The sequence below is a fragment of the Bison bison genome, unplaced genomic scaffold (assembly GCF_000754665.1).
Source record: "Bison bison bison isolate TAMUID 2011002044 unplaced genomic scaffold, Bison_UMD1.0 scf7180017864044, whole genome shotgun sequence".
NCBI lineage: Eukaryota > Metazoa > Chordata > Mammalia > Artiodactyla > Bovidae > Bison > Bison bison.
The window spans coordinates 918,524-938,836 of record NW_011494616.1 but is presented as its reverse complement, the minus strand read 5'-3'; the positions used below and the strand labels follow the sequence as shown (position 1 = coordinate 938,836).

At 37.1% G+C, this 20,313-nt stretch overlaps 1 protein-coding gene across 7 annotated transcripts in view; it reads left to right on the top strand.

The window, feature by feature from the left end:
* Positions 1 to 20,313, top strand: part of HDAC9 (histone deacetylase 9) — a 1,025,726-nt gene that overhangs the window by 877,807 nt on the left and 127,606 nt on the right. For all 7 annotated transcript variants that reach the window (XM_010835593.1, XM_010835596.1, XM_010835590.1 and 4 more), the window contains one exon: positions 7,086 to 7,204. In XM_010835593.1, coding sequence (XP_010833895.1) covers positions 7,086 to 7,204 — 119 coding nt within the window. The remainder of the gene's footprint in view (positions 1 to 7,085; positions 7,205 to 20,313) is intronic.

The window sequence follows — 20,313 nt, the reverse complement described above, 5'->3', positions numbered from 1 at the left end:
CACTTTCATCAAGAGGCTTTTTAGTTCCTCTTCACTTTCTGCCATAAAGGTGGTGTCATCTGCCTATCTCAGGTTATTGATATTTCTCCCGGCAATCTTGATTCCATGTCTCCTTCAGTTCAGTTCAGTCGCTCAGTCGTGTCCGACTCTTTGTGACCCCATGAATCGCAGCACGCCAGGCCTCCCTGTCCGTCACCAACTCCTGGAGTTCACTCAAACTCACGTCCATCGAGTCAGTGATGCCATCCAGCCATCTCATCCTCTGTTGTCCCCTTCTCCTCCTGCCCACTATCCCTCCTTAGTCTCCTCCAATTTGTAGTGAGTTCTTAGTCTGTTCTGGCCATGACTTTTAAAGTGTACTGATCATTCTTATTTGTCAAGTGTCTCTCAATTTGGGTTTGTCTGATATTTTCTAATTATTAGATTTGAGGTGTGTTTTTAGCAAGAATATTACAGAATTGATCCTCCCGTCTCAGAGAGTACTGATGTTAATATGTCTTATTACTGGAGACTGGAGATACTAATCTTGATTACTTGATTGTAGTAATAGTTTATTCAAGTAGTTATTTTCTATTTACCTCAATTCTTTTGTACTTATTAGTTGAAAGTTTTATGTATGCAGAGGTAGAGGTATTTTTTTCTTTTCTGTGTTTTTTCTATTATTTTTTAATCTCTGTGAGAACTCTTGGATACTTACTTGACTCTATGGATTGTAATCCAATAATGTCATTATTTGTTTTGTTCATCAGATTGTCTCACCTTTGGCCATTGGGAGCTCTGTTACATTGGTTTTTATGCCCTACTAACATGCCTCTCTCTTTCTGGGCATTTTATTTATTTATTTTTTGTCACCTGATGTTCCAGAAATATCTTGTATTTCCCTGCTATAGTCCTGGAATCAGCCACTTCTCCAAGGATCCCTGAACCTTTTTTTTGAAGCCCAATGCTAACTGTACTCTTTGCCACTGCACTGTCATTGCTTTTAGGAAATACATAATAACCCATGTATACACACATATCTGAAGGTTTTTCTATATCTATCTACCTGATTTATATTTAAAACTGTGAGTTCATTTGTATATTTTTATAATTTTCTTTCAGTGGGATATTGGGATAAGATGAGGGACTAACACATATGCATCATTCCCTGTCTTTTACCAGAAAACCCAGTTATTCAGATAAAATATTAAATGAATGCTTTTGAATATTTAAGATTTGCTTAAGAAAAATCTGTTTAAAAGAGATCTGTGGTAGATATGCAGATGACACCACCCTTATGGCAGAAAGTGAAGAGGAACTAAAAAGCCTCTTGATGAAACTGAAAGTGGAGAGTGAAAAAGTTGACTTAAAGCTCAACATTCAGAAAACGAAGACTGGGCATCCAGTCCCATCACTTCATGGGAAATAGATGGGGAAACAGTGGAAACAGTGTCAGACTTCATTTTTTGGGGCTCCAAAATCACTGCAGATGGTGACTGCATCCATGAAATTAAAAGACGCTTACTCCTTGGAAGGAAAGTTATGACCAACCTAGATAGCATATTCAGAAGCAGAAACATTACTTTGCCAACAAAGGTCCATCTAGTCAAGGCTATGGTTTTTCCTGTGGTCATGTATGGATGTGAGAGTTGGACTGTGAAACAGGCTGAGCGCCGAAGAATTGATGCTTTTGAACTGTGGTGTTGGAGAAGACTCTTGAGAGTCCCTTGGACTGCAAGGAGATCCAACCAGTCCATTCTAAAGAAGATCAGCCCTGGGTGTTCTTTGGAAGGAATGATGCTAAAGCTGAAACTCCAGTACTTTGGCCACCTCATGCAAAGAGTTGACTCATTGGAAAAGACCCTGATGCTGGGAGGGCTTGGGAGCAGGAGGAGAAGGGAACGACAGAGGATGAGATAGCTGGATGGCATCACTGACTCGATGGACGTGAGTCTGAGTGAACTCTGGGAGTTGGTGATGGACAGGGAGGCCTGTCCATCGCGTGCTGCGATTCATGGGGTCACAAAGAGTCGGACACGACTGAGCGACTGATCTGATCTGAGGCACTCAGTAAGCATGGTGTCATACAACTCTTATACTCATGCATCACTAACTCATTCAACAAACAACTACCACTCGAACACAACTCTAAACATACACATTTTAAAATGGAAGGCATTTAAAGTGATGTTGTTGTTCAGTCCCTCAGTTGGGTCTGGCTCTTTGCAACCCCATGGACTGTAGCATGCCAGGCTTCCCTGTCCTTCACTGTCTCCCAGAGTTTGCACAAACTCATGTCCATTAAGTTAGTGAGGCCATCCAGCCATCTCATCCTCAGTTGTCCCCTTCTCCTCCTGCCTTCAATCTTTCCCAGCATCAGGGTCTTTTCAAATGAGTCAGCTCTTTGCATCAGATGGTCAAAAGTATTGAAACTTCAGTTTCAGCATCAGTCCTTCCAATGAATATTCAGGGTTGATTTCCTTTAAGATGTACTGGCTTGATCTTCTTGCTCTCCAAAGGACTCTCAAGAGTCTTCTCCAGCACCACAGTTTGAAGGCATCAATTTTTTCGGCACTCAGCCTTTTTTATTGTCCAGCTCTCACATCCATACATGACTACTGGAAAAACCATAGCTTTGAGTATATGAACTTTGTAGGCAAAGTAATGTCTCTACTTTTTTTTTTTTTTTTTTTTTTTTTTGTATTTTTAAATATTTTAACTATTTTTTTAAATTTTATTTTATTTCCAAGCTTTACATAATTGTATTAGTTTTGCCAAATTAATATGCTGTCTAGGCCTGTCCTTGCTTCTCTTCCAAGGAGCAAATGTCTTTTGATTTCATGGTTGCAGTTATAGTCTACAGTGCTTTTGGAGCCCAAGAAAATAAAGTCTCTCACTGTTTCCATTGTTTCCCTATTTGCCATGAAGTAATGGGACTGGATGCCATGGTCTTTGTGTTTTGAATGTTGAGTTTTAAGCCAGCTTTTTCACTCTCCTCTTTGACCTTTATCAAGAGGCTCTTTAATTCTTCTCTTTCTGCCATAAGGGTGGTGTCATCTGCATATCTGAATTTATTGATATTTTTCCCGGCAATCTTAATTCCAGCTTGTGATTCATCCAGCTCAGCATTTTACATGATGTACTCTGCATGTAAGTTAAATAAGCAGGGTAACAATATACAGCCTTGATGTACTACTCCTTTCTCCATTTTGAACCTCTTCTTTCCAAATTTTCTGTTTTTTCATACTTTTGGAGTGATTTCAAATATACAGGATTAGTCCTGTGAAATAGAGCATTTTGAAAGCCTGTGTGAATTTGCAGGCCAAATTTTTACTCTTTTCTTCTGTTATAATAATTTTTTGAGACAAAATTGAACACTTATAAAAATGTTTTGTTGGATGGAACAGTTTGTATCTCATTCTCTTTTTCAGTTTATACCTTCATTTTGATGGGGGCATTCACTGCCTTCTTTTGATAGTATTTGTGGGAGGTATTTTCTTTTTGTTTTGATATTTTGAATGTCTGAAATTATTATGTGCTGTCAGTTTTGCATCTTGGATGTATACGAGGTTATAAGTTTTTAAATTTTTTCTGTAGATTTTTTCCTTCATATGTTGATTTCCTAAATGGGTCCTTCAAGTTTCTTGCCATTTTTTCACATCTCTGTTTTGTGCTGTACTGAGAGAATTTGTCAAATTTATCTTCTAAACAGTCTATTACACATTTTGTTTGCTTTTTTTTTTTTTTTTTAATAGCACCTTCTTTTCATTGTGTACCATCTTATGTCTTTGAGAGTAATCCAAATTTCTGTAATTATACTCTCTTCCCTGCATTATGTCTCATTTTCTGAGTTCCTTTTCTTTTATTCATTTGTTGGCATGTTACTTTTGTTGTCTTTCATGCTAGAGACTTTCTTCACACAGTCCATCATATCTGAGAAAGGGGCACCAAAAAGATAGTTGAGAACTCTGTGTGACTGACAGGGGCTTTTGACTGGTGAGTTTCCTGAGGAAAGATAGGGGGAAAAAATCTGACTGTTGGTCTGAGTGACTCACAGATGTCAGGCTCTCTGGGTATTTCCTCTTTGGCCAGTTTGTTTCTCAAGGAAGACAGAGAAAAGTCATCTTGCTTTTTGTGGCTCCCTCTTTATAGATTTGCACTTATCTTCAAGTTTTCCCCTCCATTGATCAACTCTAAGTTTCCCATATTATGTTGGTAGTCCTTGTCTCCTATCTTATCTTTTTCTTTCAAAAATATGTACATATATATTTTATATCCAGATATTGAGAGAAGCCTTTATGAAGAAGGTAGTATGTGAGCTGTGCCTTGAAGGGTGTTTATCCTCCAGTCAATCTTACAAGTATAGATTGACTCGGGAGAAAGAAGAGAAGTGGAAGCGAGAAGGAAAGGAGGTGGAAAAACTTAATGCATGGTTATTGTAAGGCATATGGTTAAATGGACAACATTGCTTAAACATCTACCTCCATATTTTCCTAAGAGTAGTGTTTGTTAATTCTTCAAGAGATGGGAATACCAGACCACCTGACCTGCCTCTTGAGAAATCTGTATGCAGGTCAGGAAGCAACAGTTAGAGCTGGACCTGGAACAACAGACTGGTTTCAAATAGGGAAAGGAGTACGTTGAGGCTGTGTATTGTTACCCTGCTTATTTAACTTATATGCAGAGTACATCATGAGAAATTCTGTGCTGGATGAAGCAAAAGCTGAAATCAGTATTGCCAGGAGAAATGTCAATAAATAACCTCAGATATACAAATGACACCACCCTTATAGCAGAAAGTGAAGGAGAACTAAAAAGCCTCTTGCTGAAAGTGAAAGAGGAGAGTGAAAAATTTGGCTTAAAACTCAACATTCAGGAAACTAAGATCATGGCATCTGGTCCCATCACTTCATGGCAAATAAAGGGGGAAACAGTGGACACAGTGAGAGACTTTATTTTGGGGGGCTCCAAAATCCCTGCAAATGGTGACTGCAGCCATGAAATTGAAAGATGCTTGCTCCTTGGAAGAAAAGTTATGACCAACCTAGACAGCATATTAAAAGGCAGAGATATTACTTTGCCAACAAAGGTCCATCTAGTCAAACTATGGTTTTCCCAGTAGTCGTGTATGGATGTGAGAGTTGGATGATAAAGAAAGCTGAATGCTGAAGAATTGATGCTTTTGAACTGTGGTGTTGGAGAAGACTCTTGAGAGTCCCTTGGACTGCAAGGAGATCCACCCAGTCCATCCTAAAGGAGATCAGTCCTGGGTGTTCATTGGAAGGACTGATGTTGAACCTGAAACTCCAATACTTTGACCACCTCATGCAAAGAACTCACTCATTGGAAAAGACCCTGAGGCTGGGAAAGATTGAAGGTGGGAGGAGAAGGGGACAACAGAGGATGAGATGGTTGGATGGCATCACCAGTGCGATAGACATGTGTTAGAGTAGGCTCCAGGAGTTGGTGATGGACAGGGAGGCCTGGCATGCTGCAGTCCATGGGTAGGTCACAACTGAGCAACTGAAGTGGACTGCGTGTTTGTAATCTAACGTAGTACATAGGATTAATCAAACTAATTAGATGGAGTACCTTGAGAAAACACTCTTGATTCTTTGAGATAGTTTATTGCAACACCTAATATTCTAACATCATATATCACATTGTTTTTTCATGCATATGAAAAGTGGTTAATTCCTAATGTGATACTTTTATGAAGATTATTGGTATTATTAGGAAGGAAAAGAACTGAATATCTCTCCTAATAATGTAGCTATATTAGAGATTCTTAATTTTATTGAAGAATAAAATAATAAACTTGTACATGATAAACAAAGTTAGATATTCACTTAGTTCCACTGATTGGCAGTTCAGATATGAGGCTTTCCAAATGTCAGCAAGACTACTGTGGAAGTCACTTGTACATTTGTGATATTGAAGTCTTGGAACTTTTATACTTTTATGAAAATTGTGGAGTTATGAAAGACATTTAATTCCTTTTTATCTCTATGTAGGTATGTTTCAAATAAGTATTTTTTTTAATTTTATAACTTGAACAACTTCTTGTCTACATGCAAAAAGATTTAAGTATAAAACTAATATGTAGTTATTGTAAAAAAAAAGAGATCTGGGAATTTGCACATTTAAAAAGATGAAAAGAACATAACTGTGTCACTATTCAAGGATAGCTATTTTAATATTTTGTTTAGTTATTTCTCCCAAACATATAAAAGAGAACTTACTGCTTTTTAAATTCAGTGTAGGGTGAACTAGTCCCATTTCATTTCATTAAATAGGCTTTGAAAGTTTGGATTTTAATGATGGCACACTCTTTGTGAAGGCTGCATTAAAGAACTATTGGGTTGTATAAAGCCCAGTAGCATCCACTAGTCACTGGCTCTCAAATCCAGCTCTGAGGAGGAAGGGGTGAGTGAGGCTGTGAAGGTGAGGAGGTGAGTGCTCAAGTGTCCAAGTGAGGCCAGCAGGGGTGGCAGTCAGGGATAAGGCAGCCGCATTCCTTGTGTCTCTGACCTTAGACTGGCTTAACATTATAATCTGGATCCTATTAAAGGAATTTTGTGTTTTTCCTTTGCAAGAGTCACCCCCTACCACGACAAATATTTAAAAATGTTTCTTAAAAAAAGTTGGAAAAGCAACTTTTTCCCCAAAGAAATTTATAGTTCAAATTTACACCAAGTTCTTACTAACCGGAGCAAGCCAGGTTTTCACTAACGCTTTGCCTTTCCTCTGTAAAACATTAGTCACTCCCTTGGAAGAAGCAGTTTTTTTTTATAGGCAGTGGGATAAAACAGCCACAGATGTTCATGTAACATGGCGGGCTTTAGAATGTACCTGCAAGCATTTTTTTTTTTTTTAATTCGGAGAAAAAGATAAAAGAAAAAAGACTGAATTGGGACGCAAAAATAACAGTGATTGATTCAGTATTAAGGAAATGATAAGTTTTTGATCCACTCAAATAGTGTTTTCTTTCCCCCTTTTCTTTATTCTTGGGAAGTTCTTGAGATTGTGCCAAATCATTTTCACTGCACAATTTTTGAAGGTATTTGCCATTCCCATGTGTAACCGGTTGCCTTTTTACTGTGCAGAACTGTAGTGAAGCCTGTGGCCACAGAGTTTGATCCAGACATGGTCCTGGTTTCTGCTGGATTTGATGCATTAGAAGGCCACGCCCCTCCTCTGGGGGGGTACAAAGTGACTGCAAAATGTAAGTAATATGCAGGATTTTTTTATTTTTAAACATGTGAAGAGTAAACTTAGGTGAGACATTCAAATGATTTTAAATGATGTTTACGGCTCTGTCAGATTCATCCCTCTGTAGAAATTGGCCTTTAAGAAAACAGTTAAACCATTCCCTTTCGTGGACTTGAAGGGACATTTCAGAACCTTTAGTTTTTCAGGAATCATGTTTTGCTATTTAAAGGCAGAAGTGATAGGGTTTCTGTTTAGAATATGTTAAATGACTTGAGAGGTCTAGAAAAGATACTGGGCTTTTGCAAGTAGACTGGAAATCACTGTGTTTATTTCATTGCACTTTGGGTAGAAATAGCTATTTCCCAGTGTTTCCTCTTCTAGGTTTGAATACAAACGTGAGGCTCTGTACTAGCCTATGGGTAGCACTCAGGGTCTCTACTGGTCTTCTCTTGTACTGCAAAGATTAACTTTTTGGATGTGTCCCCTAGCAACTAGACACCACATGAACAAATGAATTTTGTGTTATGTTGCATTTGAATAACATGACCTAGTGGAATCTGGCTAGAAAGAATCTTTTAGAAGGATTTCTGTGCTCTCCAAGTATGAAAACAGGGCATATGTATAAGTCCACACATGCAAATATATGCTGGCACTATGTTAAAAAAAAAAAGATGAAGGAATTATGTAAAATAAGTAAAATTACACCAAGAATAGTACCCACTATTGTGTATTTTAGTGGGAGTTGAAAAGAAATCGAAAACAACCCAAGTAGTTCTAAGTGAGAGGGATGAGTTTGGAACAAATGTGTTTTATTAATTTGAAAAGAACCAAAGAACCAGTATTATGCCAGCCTTTGTTTTAAGTTGGCGTCTCATACGATGGGTTTCTGCACTTTAATTCCTCCAGTAACATTGTTAGGCCGTAGCTATTTTTAACATCTGTTATTTACTCAGTGTTCTTGGTGCTTTGTGGTCTATTGAAAATATATTAGAAGAGGCAACTCTGCAAACACAAGTGAAGCATAATTCACAATTGTGGTAACTCTGAATAAGAGAGGTGTTTGTTCACATCAGATATCTTTATTATCCTTGTTCTTTGTGAAGTTCCGCTCACAGGGAGGTTAGTCTCTTCACTGCAGACAAACCTCATTTGGGTCAAGACTGGTGAATAGTTTAGTCTAAATAAAAGGGGGAAATGCTTGTACCCTAGACTGAGATAAACCCAAACAACAGACAACACATGGAGCAAAGACCGAAATCTAGAAAAGGTATCCTTTGCCGTAAAATCCAAGAGTCTCCCTCAGAACAAGGAATGTTTGTTCTTGGGTCTTTCTCCCTGCCAACAGGAAAAGTTGTAACAAGTTCGAACTAGCTGGAAGGAACTAAAATTTGTTTGCTTGTTTATTTGTTCTATTTTTGCCAAGTCAGATTCAAACTCAAATCTCATGTCATCTTGGAAGTGTCTACCTCTTGTTAGCTTTAGTGCAGCGCCCCAGGACCTTCATTGTATGATGTTTCATTGTCACCTGGGGGGAAAGCTCTTTGTTGTTCTCTATCCCAGAAGATGATCTGTAATTTCTCCAGTCCCTTCCCTCCCACCCCTCCTTATCTATTTCTTCTCTTCTTTATCTTTTCTATTCAGCAGACCATTACTTCATTACTAGGTGACTTGTTTCCTAAGAAATACAGACAGACACTAATTTTAAATGTTTTAATAATTGACCTTTTGTTGAGTATTCACAGTTTAATAAGGAAAAGATATACAGTTAGGGCAGGAAATCTCAGAACCCAAAGAGGCTATTTAGAACAACTTACACATTTCATAGATAAGAAAACAAACATTTTACCATCTGAAATAATTGGGGTTAAAACCCAAGTACTTACCCTGAATTTGTAGTTAGATGAAATTATAAAAGTTTTTACTGGGCATTGTCGAAAAAGAAAAACGTTTCATAAAATGCATAGAGAATAGAGAACTTGGGTGCACACTACAGAGGACTTTTTGGTGCCCAAGACCCTTAACTTCACAATCAATCAGCCACTGACAATGACAGTCCTGTGCTACCTAATTGAAAAATAGCAGAACATCATAGGCAACTGTCTGTATAGATCAGCTCATGCAGGCCTGAGTTTGCTAACTATATTTTCTAGAGAAGCTGGCATACTGACTGGGTACAGGTTAGAATTACCAGACCACTGTACAGTTATTCCCCAAGTAGTTCACAGTAGTCATTTTTTCTTTCAACCACCCAGCAGATGCATTTATGTTGCCTTGGTTTATACAACAATTAATATTGGTCCTTCACTCTCCTATACTGAAAGTCATTCTCTGTTTGAGGAGAGCCCCCAAATGAGGCTAGATATGGGACTAAAACCTAGAGTATAAAAGTAGAATTTAAAGAAGCAAGTTTCTTTCCTGATGTTTTCCCATTCCTGCAAAACTCACTCTCGCCCATAGTAGAATGTTTAAGGATCTTAAGAATGTAGTTTGGAGGATACTGGCTTGTCAGAGATGCTAAATTTTATTGTCTTAGCACATTGAATAAATCCTATAAAACTTTTGTTTGTTAACTCTCATATGAAAAGATAAGTCAAAATAGCAAGTTCTTTTGTTTGTTCTAAAAATCTAATTAAAGTTGATTCTTGGCTAGAACTGTTATTCTTCCTTCCTGTTTTCTCCTCTCGTCTCTTTATGTATTAAGTGTTCTTTGTTGTGAGACTACAATACAGATATTCATATTTGTTTGTGCTGAAGTCCTAAATGAATTATCTGAATTAGCTATTTGAAACCTGTGCTATTCTTTTAGTTAATCACCAGGATTAAGGTCCAAGCTGAACAGAATAATTTTTGTACCCTGCCCTAAAGGTTTCATCAAATTTTACCTTACAGTTATCAGTTTATCTTTTTAAATACTCTCATTTGGATCTTTTTGTCTTCAGTTTACAGTTTAAGAAGGTTAGTATGCCAACTGAATGCCATGCTAAATTGAATAAAATAATTGGTTCACCATATTGCAGCTCCCCCCGGCTGTTTAACAGTTTGTTTGTGCATGCTAAGTGGCTTCAATCGTGTCTGACTGTTTGTAACCACATGGACTGTGGCCCACCAGGCTCCTCTGTCCAGGGGATTCTCCAGGCAAGAACACTGGAGTGGGTTGCCATGCTCTTCTCCAAGGGAATCTTCCCAACCCAGGGATCAAACCCACATCTCTTTATGTCACCTGCATTTGCAGGCGAGTTATTTACCACTCGTGCCACCTGGGAAACCCAACTTAACAGTGTTGCCACCTTTAAAAAAAAATGGTTCTTTAGTTCAAACTCACTTTACAACAAAACAGATCTTTCTTTCTTTTCAACACGTCTGTGTACTATCTGTTTTCCATGGCTTCAGGTAGTCAACTCATAGGAACAATTTGCTTTTATCATATAGTAAGAACTTTCCCTTTGGAATAATGCAAAAAACATTGCAAGTTGATAGCCATATGAGATTTTTTTTTTAAAGCTTCTTTTATAAACAGTGAATAGTTTTATAGTCCTTGAGATAGAAGCCATTCCCTTAGAAAATGCACATGTGTTTTTTTGGACAACTAAAGAATAGGTGGAGAAGGCGATGGCACCCCACTCCAGCACTCTTGCCTGGAAAATCCCATAGATGGAGGAGTCTGGTAGGCTGCAGTCCATGGGGTCGCTAAGAGTCGGACAAGACTGAGCAACTTCCCTTTCACTTTTCACTTTCATGCATTGGAGGAGGAAATGACAACCCACTCCAATGTTCTTGCCTGGAGAATCCCAGGGACGGGGGAGCCTGGTGGGCTGCCATCTATGGGGTCGCACAGAGTCGGACGTGACTGAAGCGACTTAGCAGCAGCAGCAGCAGCAAAGAATAGATAATAGTAACATATTTTAAAGTTTTGAATTGCCATCTTCTCTTTGATAGACTGTTTCACCCTTTCTAGTGATCCTCTTACTCCTTTTTTAATTTTCTCCTGTATAAGGGTCTTTCATGGTGGTACACTGTTGTGGGTCAGATGTCTGTCTAAATGAATTGGTACTAACAATGGTCACTTATTCAATATTTCCTTTAATAGAGTTATTATCAAAAATGATGCAATATTAAATGGAGAAATAATGGTTTTCTTAATATTGCACCTTGGGCAGGATCGCTTGAATATTAAAACCTACTAGAATCTAAATGGTAAGAAAACTCATTTCATCTCTCCTCAGAAAAATAGGACAGTGAGAGAATGAATCCTTTAAATAATAAACCTGAAATAAGTGTGAAGAACTATGGGAGAGTGCAGGAGAGTTTGTTGAGGGATCAGAGGACCTATGTTTAAATCCCAGCTTTGTTTCTCACTAATTTTGTAAGCAAGTTAGTTTCTTAATCAGCAAAAAAAAGTGGAATAATAGGGGGATGAGTAATAATTATGCCTACAATATAAAGAATAAATGATTAAAGCTTATGAGGTAATGGTTTTGAATTTTATTGCTCATATCACTTCAACAGTTCTAAACATTCAACAGAAGTCTGAGATTTTAGATGATGTATTTGAACACAAAATACATAACACAAATATAAGAAGAATTTTATACTCTTATTTGAACAAAGTGGTCAGAATGGTCAGAGGTCCTTGGAAGCTATGCAGGATTCTAGAGGAATAAAAAGTGTATGTCCCTTCAATGAAAAGTCAAGTTAGGAAGAGAAGTGCATCCATCACACATTTCCATGTCCATATACATTCTCATATGGGAATAAATTGGAAGCAATTCAGATGAATTACAGTGGTTTTTTTTTTTTTTTTTAATGAGGCATCATCATTTTGTGATGAAGATTCCTCAGCTCTTGCCTTCCTAGAAATTGTGCAGTTTGTCTTGGTATATTGAGGTGTGCTTGGATTTTGACATTATTAGTATGCTGATGTGGGATAAATTATCCAGTGAAGCCTTTTTAGCAAGTAAACTATCTGAAACACAATTAAAAATCAGAAAATAAGCAGGAGAACTTCTGAAAATCAAAAATAAATGCAGAAGTTCCACTTATAAATGCTTTCTTAACCTGCTTTCTTACCCTTAGTGAAATTCTGTTTAATTCTTTGCATGTATAACCAGCATCTCATCCTCTGCCAAACTCTTCTTTTGCCTTCAGTCTTTTCCAGCATCAGGATCGAGGATAAGATGATTAGATAGCATCACTGAATCAATGGATATGAGTTTGAGCAAACTCTGGGAGATAGTGAAGGATAAGGCAGTCATGGGGTCACAAAGAGTCGACATGACTTAGCGTCAGAACAAAAACAAATTAATTAGTATACTTGATTAATTTTCCAACTGTAGCAGATTTAAGCAATAGTTTGGAAGTGGAGGTAGATGAATAGATGATGGGCATGTTTCTGTCTCAGAGGATATTATTTCTTAAATTTGAGTCTGCAAGCCTCCCAGGAATCCATGGATAGAATTCATGGTGCTCATGAACTTGGATGGAAAGAAAATTACGTGATTTTTAGTAATCTTGCCCCTTATTATAAATGGCTATATAAATTTAGGAATGTATTTTCTCCCACTGTAAGTGTAGGCACAAACCATAGCTATATTATTAAAAAGGGTACCCTTGTCACCAACAGAAATGATAGCTATTTTCGTATCACTTTACTGTCATGTAGATCTACCTAAAGATCCGTTACTCTCATCATTATGGAAGAGATGATATGGAAGGAGATGTATTGTACCATGGCTATCCTCCGTATTTTGGTAGCTCTTTTCTATAGTACTTTATTTTGTTATCTGTGTACTTACTGTGTACATTTTAAAACATTCTGGGAAGGGGTTGAAAGGATTCACTTCAAATACACTTCCCTTCTCTCTCTCTGAAGCAAAGAGAATAATTTGTCTCTTTGTATTTGCTGATTTGCTTCTCACATTATACCTGACATACTTATTTTGTTATATATTACTGAACTTTGAAGCAAACAATAAAAAACTGGATGTTCAGTTTTTCCAAAGATTTCTTATCTGTAAAACAAACCTCAGCTATGTCTTGCAGTGCAAGCTAATCTTCATGTCTTGTAACTGGAAGTCACACCAACACATGGACAACTAATCAACTTCACATCAAGTATTCATTCATTGCTGTGTCGTCATTTTACAGTGAACTAGTGTAATCTGAGAAATCAGAAATTTTGGTTAAAATCATGTAATCATTCTTTTTTTTTTATTTAGGGTGATTTAAAAGATGAATAATACAGAGAAGTATATAACAAACTTTATTACTTCCACTATTTAGAATTGGCAGCAACTAAATATTTTTATTATATTTGCTCCAAGTCTTTTGTTTATAAAAGAAATAAAAATTGCAGATGAGTGCAGATTCCCCTTTAATCAGTGAGTCACTGTCTCTAAGACTTATTCCCATTCCCTTCTTAACCACTGTCCCAATTTGTGTACTTCCCAGTATATACACACATGCAAACACACACATGTACAGTATTATTTTAGTGAGTATGGTTTTTAATGTACTGTATATAGCAAAAGGTAAGTATTAACGTATTCTGTATGTATAGTTTAAGGACATAGCTTTCTTCCGCTTTTAGTATCTTTGTTTTGAGACATGTTCATGAATATTCATATATCCTCCTAATTTTTCCATCCCGGGCCATTATGGACATATCCCATAGTGTACATTCTCTGTCCCCCTATCAGTAGACCGTTGTTTCCAGGTTTTCACTATTGTGAACAGTATTGAAATGAACATCTTTCCACAAGTCTCCTGCTGCCTAGATGCCCTCTTATCAGACTTTTTTAGTTAGTGACACTCCTGTCTCTTTTTCATTATGATGCACTTAAAAACATGGAGCTGAAGATGGAAAGGATGCCTACTTTCCATGACTGTTCCTCTAACCGCAGTGCACATTCTGGTTTCTCACACAAACACATTCACCCACACAACTCACCTTTTGTCTTCTCTGTGCTGTTTTATTCTCTGTATATACACACCATTAGAGGATATTGTTTGGTACTAAAATTCGTCAAGTATAATTCAAACTGTAAGAAAAAAAGGCTAGAAATCATGTGATAGACAAAACAATTTTATTTTAGGGTGTTTTCAAAGCAGTGCTTTGGGAATTAAATTTATATCAAAAAGATGATTTTTCTCCTCAAACTCCCATCACACTAGCTATGCTGTGGGTGACTGTGGAGGGCACCATGCCTCTGAGGCTGAAAGCACAGGCTGGTCATCCAGTAGACAAGTCATAATTCTGGACTGGGCCATTAGAAGGACCACAGGAATGTCATTTCAACTTCTTGAAGATTGTTTCCTTAACTGGAAATGAAACATTAATTTCAGCCTGGCAATGTTGTTGTTATTGATGATAGAATAATGTATCTGCTGGAAATCATTGGGTGTTTACTCTGTGCTAGGCACTGCTTTCAATACTTCCTTGCATTTTCTCTTTTCATTTTCATGATTAAGTGAGATAATATATATGAAGCACTTTTTTGTGCCCTGAAATCACTAAAGAGGATTTAACAGCCATGTAAACTTCCAAATTAAAAAAAAAAAAAAGGTGACAGAAAAATTAAGTGACTTGTTCAAAGTCACGGAGCTGAGGAGTAACAAAACCACAGCTTGATCTCATGTATTTTAACTTCCAACTCAACATATTTTCCACTTGGCTCAATGGGTTATTTAAAATATCCCAGATAAATAAGTAGAGTTTTTAATTAGTGTAGAACCTTATTCTGAATTGTGAAGATACTGAAAAAATAAAAGAAACTTCACCCAGCAAAACATTCCTTATTTAAATAAAATTGTCCAAGTCAAAAAAGTAAGCAGAGGTCTTCTAACATGTGAGAGCTTACCATTTTGCAGACCATGTGTACTATTTTTTTAGGGAACTTTCCATGCAAGAATTAGTCAGGAACTTATTTTTGTCTTCAGTTCAGAATTTCTGCATACCAGTACATCTCTTTGTTGTGTTCTTAAGCAAGTACATTGCCCCCTGCAAAGACGGAGGGAAGCAGATTTACAGAACATTTATATTCACAAATGTCTTCTGCAACAGAGTTTCCTTATATGTGTCAACAATCAGCTTAAAGAACCAACATCACTAATTAAGAAGGGGAAATGTCAGCATTAAAAAAATTACAAAACTTAGATTTGGGAATGATTTCATTTCTAAATGACAAGCAAAAAATTTTTCAGTGAAGGCTCCATGTTTTACTGCTTCCCTGCCTTCATTTTCTCACTCAATTGCCTGTTTCCTTACACTGCATGACAACTCAGATACCAAATTGTAGAAGAATATTTTCCATCTGCAGTGCTTAGTTACTGATGTCATGAAACAATCCTTAGGCTAGGATGACTACTGCTTAACTTTGAAGAACAAAATTACTATAACTGTACCATAACTGGGGCTGGATCAACCTTACCTTTGAAAATAAAATACATACATCCTGAAGACAGATGTCAGCTGCAACTGTACAATAAAATGCATACTATATTTCATTGATACCTTTTCATACTTTAACATATCTCAATTGGAAGGCCTCTTGCATTTGTTGGCATTTCATTGTTGGATTGGCAGTGTTTTTTTCTAATTTAATAGTGGTTGTAAAAACATAGTCATAATTATTTTATGTAATTTATGACATTTTAGATTAAATGAAATACTAATATATAGTGTTTTACGTTTTGAGATATTGTTTTAAAAATCTCAGCCAAAGCCCACATTAAAATTATAGCTTAGATTTCCATTTTGTATTTCCTTTACAAATTTCCAATGATAGGATAGAATCTTGGTAAAGTAAAAAATAAAATAGTAATATGAAACAACCAACCAAATGTATTATCAAGGAGAAATTTTAGGCAGTGAATTTTCTTCATGTGTTTACTTTTAATTCAAACAAAAAATTACACTTCCTTGGGCCAAAATCAATATCACTATAGGCTCTGATCCTTTCTTGTGATGATCACTCTAAGTAAAATTGGTTTCCAACACATTTTACAAATCAAATCAATGCAAAGAGTCAGGTAGTCAAACAATTTATTAAGTAATATCACAGTTCAGAGCCCAGTAGTATACATGTATGACAGCCAAATGACTGATAATCATCCACTAGAATGTGTGAGGCTGATGAAATTATCAAGGCAGTTATGGGGCATGAATGTGTACTTTCCTCCTGCAGGAAGTTCTCCTCACACCACTCTTATGGGCTGGAGAATCATTACCATCCAGTACCATGGGTTATGAACTAGCAGGCACCAGCATACCTGGGGGACTTATGTGTACGTGGCCCCACTCCTAGAATTTAGGATTCATTAGGTCTGGTGTAGGGCCTGCAGTTTGCATTTCCTAGAGAGTCTGATGGTACTGACACTCCTGGTCCCTAGGGATCACACTTGAGAGCCACTGGGCTAGTTATACAAAGACAGGACTTGGAATTTGTTGATCTATAGTTTGGGTCTAATTGGCAACCAGCTCACTTTCTTGTGATTTAATAGTCTTGTCTTTCAAACAGAAATAGTGCAGTTACATTTGTTTTGGCTAAACATGATACTGTGAATCAAATGAGGTAATGAATTTGAAAAGTTGCTTTGCAATATATAATACTCTAAATATGACAAGCTATCAGTAATATCATGCCCATTAAACGTGAGGATACTATTGTTTTCATACAAGTAAGCATATAACATCACTTATCTTTTCTTCTCCCTGACTCTTTTTCAACAGAACTTCCAAGCTTTCCCTGGGTGGTACTAGGGCGTATGGCCTCAGATAAGTCACCAGGAATTGTGGCAACTGTCTTAACACAAGCTCTTATGGTTGTGTTACGGTTAATTAGCCTCTTCTGCCCAGTATTTCCTTTGAGTAGTTTCAGACCCAGAGTTATTTTTGTGGACTTCCCCTTATTTCTCCACCTAAATAACCTACTTGTTACTCAGTAGAGTACTCTGGTAGAAAGAGTAGTATAGAAATAAGCCTTCTCTTGATCTAGAATTTTATGTGCTTTCACTCAAACAACATAAAATGTAATGAGATAGAGGTGTAAAATTTCATTCAAGTTGTTTCCAAAACCTCCCTACTTGTTTTAAAGAAGTTTCTTCATCCCTTCCCCAACCTATCTCTGAATCTTAGTACCAGCTTGTTCCATAAGAAATTGTGTGGATCTAACTAGATTGTAAGCTCTTATTTACCTCTTCCTATCATTTCTTCAGATTTTTAATGTGTAGAATTTTTCAATCTAAGTGAGTCGCTTGTATAAAATAATTAGATGCTGTTTTCATGTTGGAAGTGAAAGAGAAATGCCCCGGGTTGTGAACATCAGTGTGTAAATCTCTGTTTCAACTTCTGTGTGTTTCTTTGATGCTCAACCTCTATTCAGAAATGATAGGTGGAGTCAGCTATAAATGCATAACAAGGTCTTCATTCCCTGCTATTTTCTTCTTTTCTCTCTCTTGATAGAATTATCTATAAACTGGAGGAACTGTTTCAGAAATTATGTTACCAAATCACTGACCATTTATTGCCAGTCACTCCATTGTTTAATATTCTTTCCCTGTGAATACAACTTGCACCTTTTATCGTTTGACCTCTTTCCACCCTCTTTGTCACCCTTATCGGCCTTGGTCCTCCACTTTGTTCATTATGCTCCAGTCTTGCAGATCTTTCCATCTCTCTCTAACTGGCCAGACTTAGGTCAGGTCTGTGTAGGCTATTCCTTCTGTCTGGAGCCCTCCCTCCTTTCGTATTCTTGGCTGTTTTCTCAATTCAGATATCACTGTCTCAGAGAGTTCTTCCCTGACCGCTGTTTTCACTCCCGCCAGCCCCTTTCATCCTCTATCACTTGCCCTAATCACTATTTGCTAAAACTGTGCAATTTGAGGCTGTTTTGTGTTGGTAACTGCTGTGTATCCCCAGGCTTAAAACATCACCTTACTCATTGTCCAAACTCAAGAAATATTTATTTACTTACATTTATTAGATGATTTTCTGTTAAAAAAAATTAAAAGACCTAATTTAAAAATATATTTAAATTCTGCAAAGTCAATCTATAATGTTTTTTGAAAAGTTTGGTGCATGAGTGTATATTCAATATATTTTTATAAGCATACATGTTGTACAATGTTTGTTACTATTTTTTTTTTAAAGGAAGAAAATAAACAATAACCAGCCTACCAGGCAGTATTAGATAGTGGTTCAAAAAGCAGTATTAGATAGTGATTCAAAAAATCAGGCTTTCTAGTGTAACATTCTAGGATAAATACTTGGTTATACCACTTTTCTAATTGTGTGACTTTGGGCAATTTGTTTTACCTTTAGTGACATTCAGTTTTCTCATCTGTAAATGGGATTGTTTCATAGGTTTGTGGAGATTAAATGAGATAGCTAAGTTTCAATCTAAAAATTAACATTCAGTAGGCCCTCAACTGGAGAAGGCAATGGCACCCCACTCCAGTACTCTTGCCTGGAAAATTCCATGGATGGAGGAGCCTGGTAGGCTGCAGTCCATGGGGTCGCTAGGAGTTGGACACGACTGAGTGACTTCACTTTCACTTTTCACTTTCATGCATTGGAGAAGGAAATGGCAACCCACTCCAGTGTTCTTGCCTGGAGAATCCCAGGACCGGGGAGCCTGGTGGGCTGCCCTCTATGGGGTCACACAGAGTCAGACACGACTGAAGCGACTTAGCAGCAGCAGCAGCAGCAGGCGCTCAACAAATCTTAGCCAATATTATACAGTCTTAAAATTTTCATGTGCCTTGAAAGTGCTTTGGAATACATGTTTATTTTACATGTAGCACATTATTCTTGTTGGAGTTGAACAGTTTTGGATGTGTGTCTTGACAACAAAATATCACTCTCTGGCTTTTTAATATAATCCTTCAGACTAATTTACAGATGAAAAAAGCAACAGTTAACAATCGTTAACAAAATATGTGAGTCCATAGATTTGGGGCATCCCATGTGTTGGTGGAACAAATCTCCCTACATTTATCAGCGCATAATAAAGAGTCAGTCTAGCTAGCCACTCTCATATAGGTAGTACACGCTAGTGATACATGGGATGAACAGCAGACTTCTTCATTCAGTGAGAATTTTCATAAATATCTAAAAGATGTTTTATGTGCAAAAATAAAAAGGACATCATGTTGCTTAAGCAAAAAACAAAGGCTAAAACTGGGGAACATTTCTAGTGATGATTGGAATTATATCACATCCATTGAGACTAATTACCTTTAAAGCAGATTTTCTTTATAAAGTAAGGAAAATTTGCTACAGTGTAACACAACAGAAAATACATATTTTTGAACAATACTATTGAAATTTATCTTTGATTGTACTATGATATAAGTTTTAGAATAAGACAGAAAATAGATAAAAAGGATAGATGGAACTAGTGATGAAAAGACAAAGGTAAGCCTAGAGAGACCAGACTTTATTTAATAGTGCACTCAGGATTTAATTTATTCAGCCAACCGTTACTTAACTCTAGCAGTGCAGGATAATTCAGCCAGTCTGTCCATAGCATGTATTTGAGCGCTTACATAAAACCCAGTCATCTCACTTAGTCACTGATCTCAAATTCTAAATGTGTTGCCAGCTTGGTTCATTTATTTGCAGTTTTCTGTATATAAACTGTTTCCTCAGATGTTTTTATTTCTTTCAAAGACTTCTCCCCACAGCACTGTCCTTATGTACAATATTTCCTTCCTGTTTTCGGGTAATCATCTAAATAAGGTGCACATAAGAGTTCCCAAAACCACTTTCTTGACCAGGTAGCCAGCAGAAGGAAACATGTATTAAATGTAGCTAATTTCAGTAACTGACAGGCTCCTGAAGTACCTAAAGAACACAGAGAAGGGTCAGGCTACTTGGGGATGGTTCCAGGAGGGTCATCTTGTTTAAGAGCTTAATTTTATTAAGGATTGTGAGGGTTATTGGCACTTTTCCTGTTGTTTCACTCCATAGTCTCAGGGGGACTGTTGGGCACTAGGGTGCAAAATAACATCTCAGCAGAGGAAAAGATACCCCTGCTGGCTCTTTAAGAGTGAAATCATCAAGTACCTGACTTAATGACTGCTAAGCACCGTGCCACAGAAATCACCCAAGGTTGTTCTCAAGTC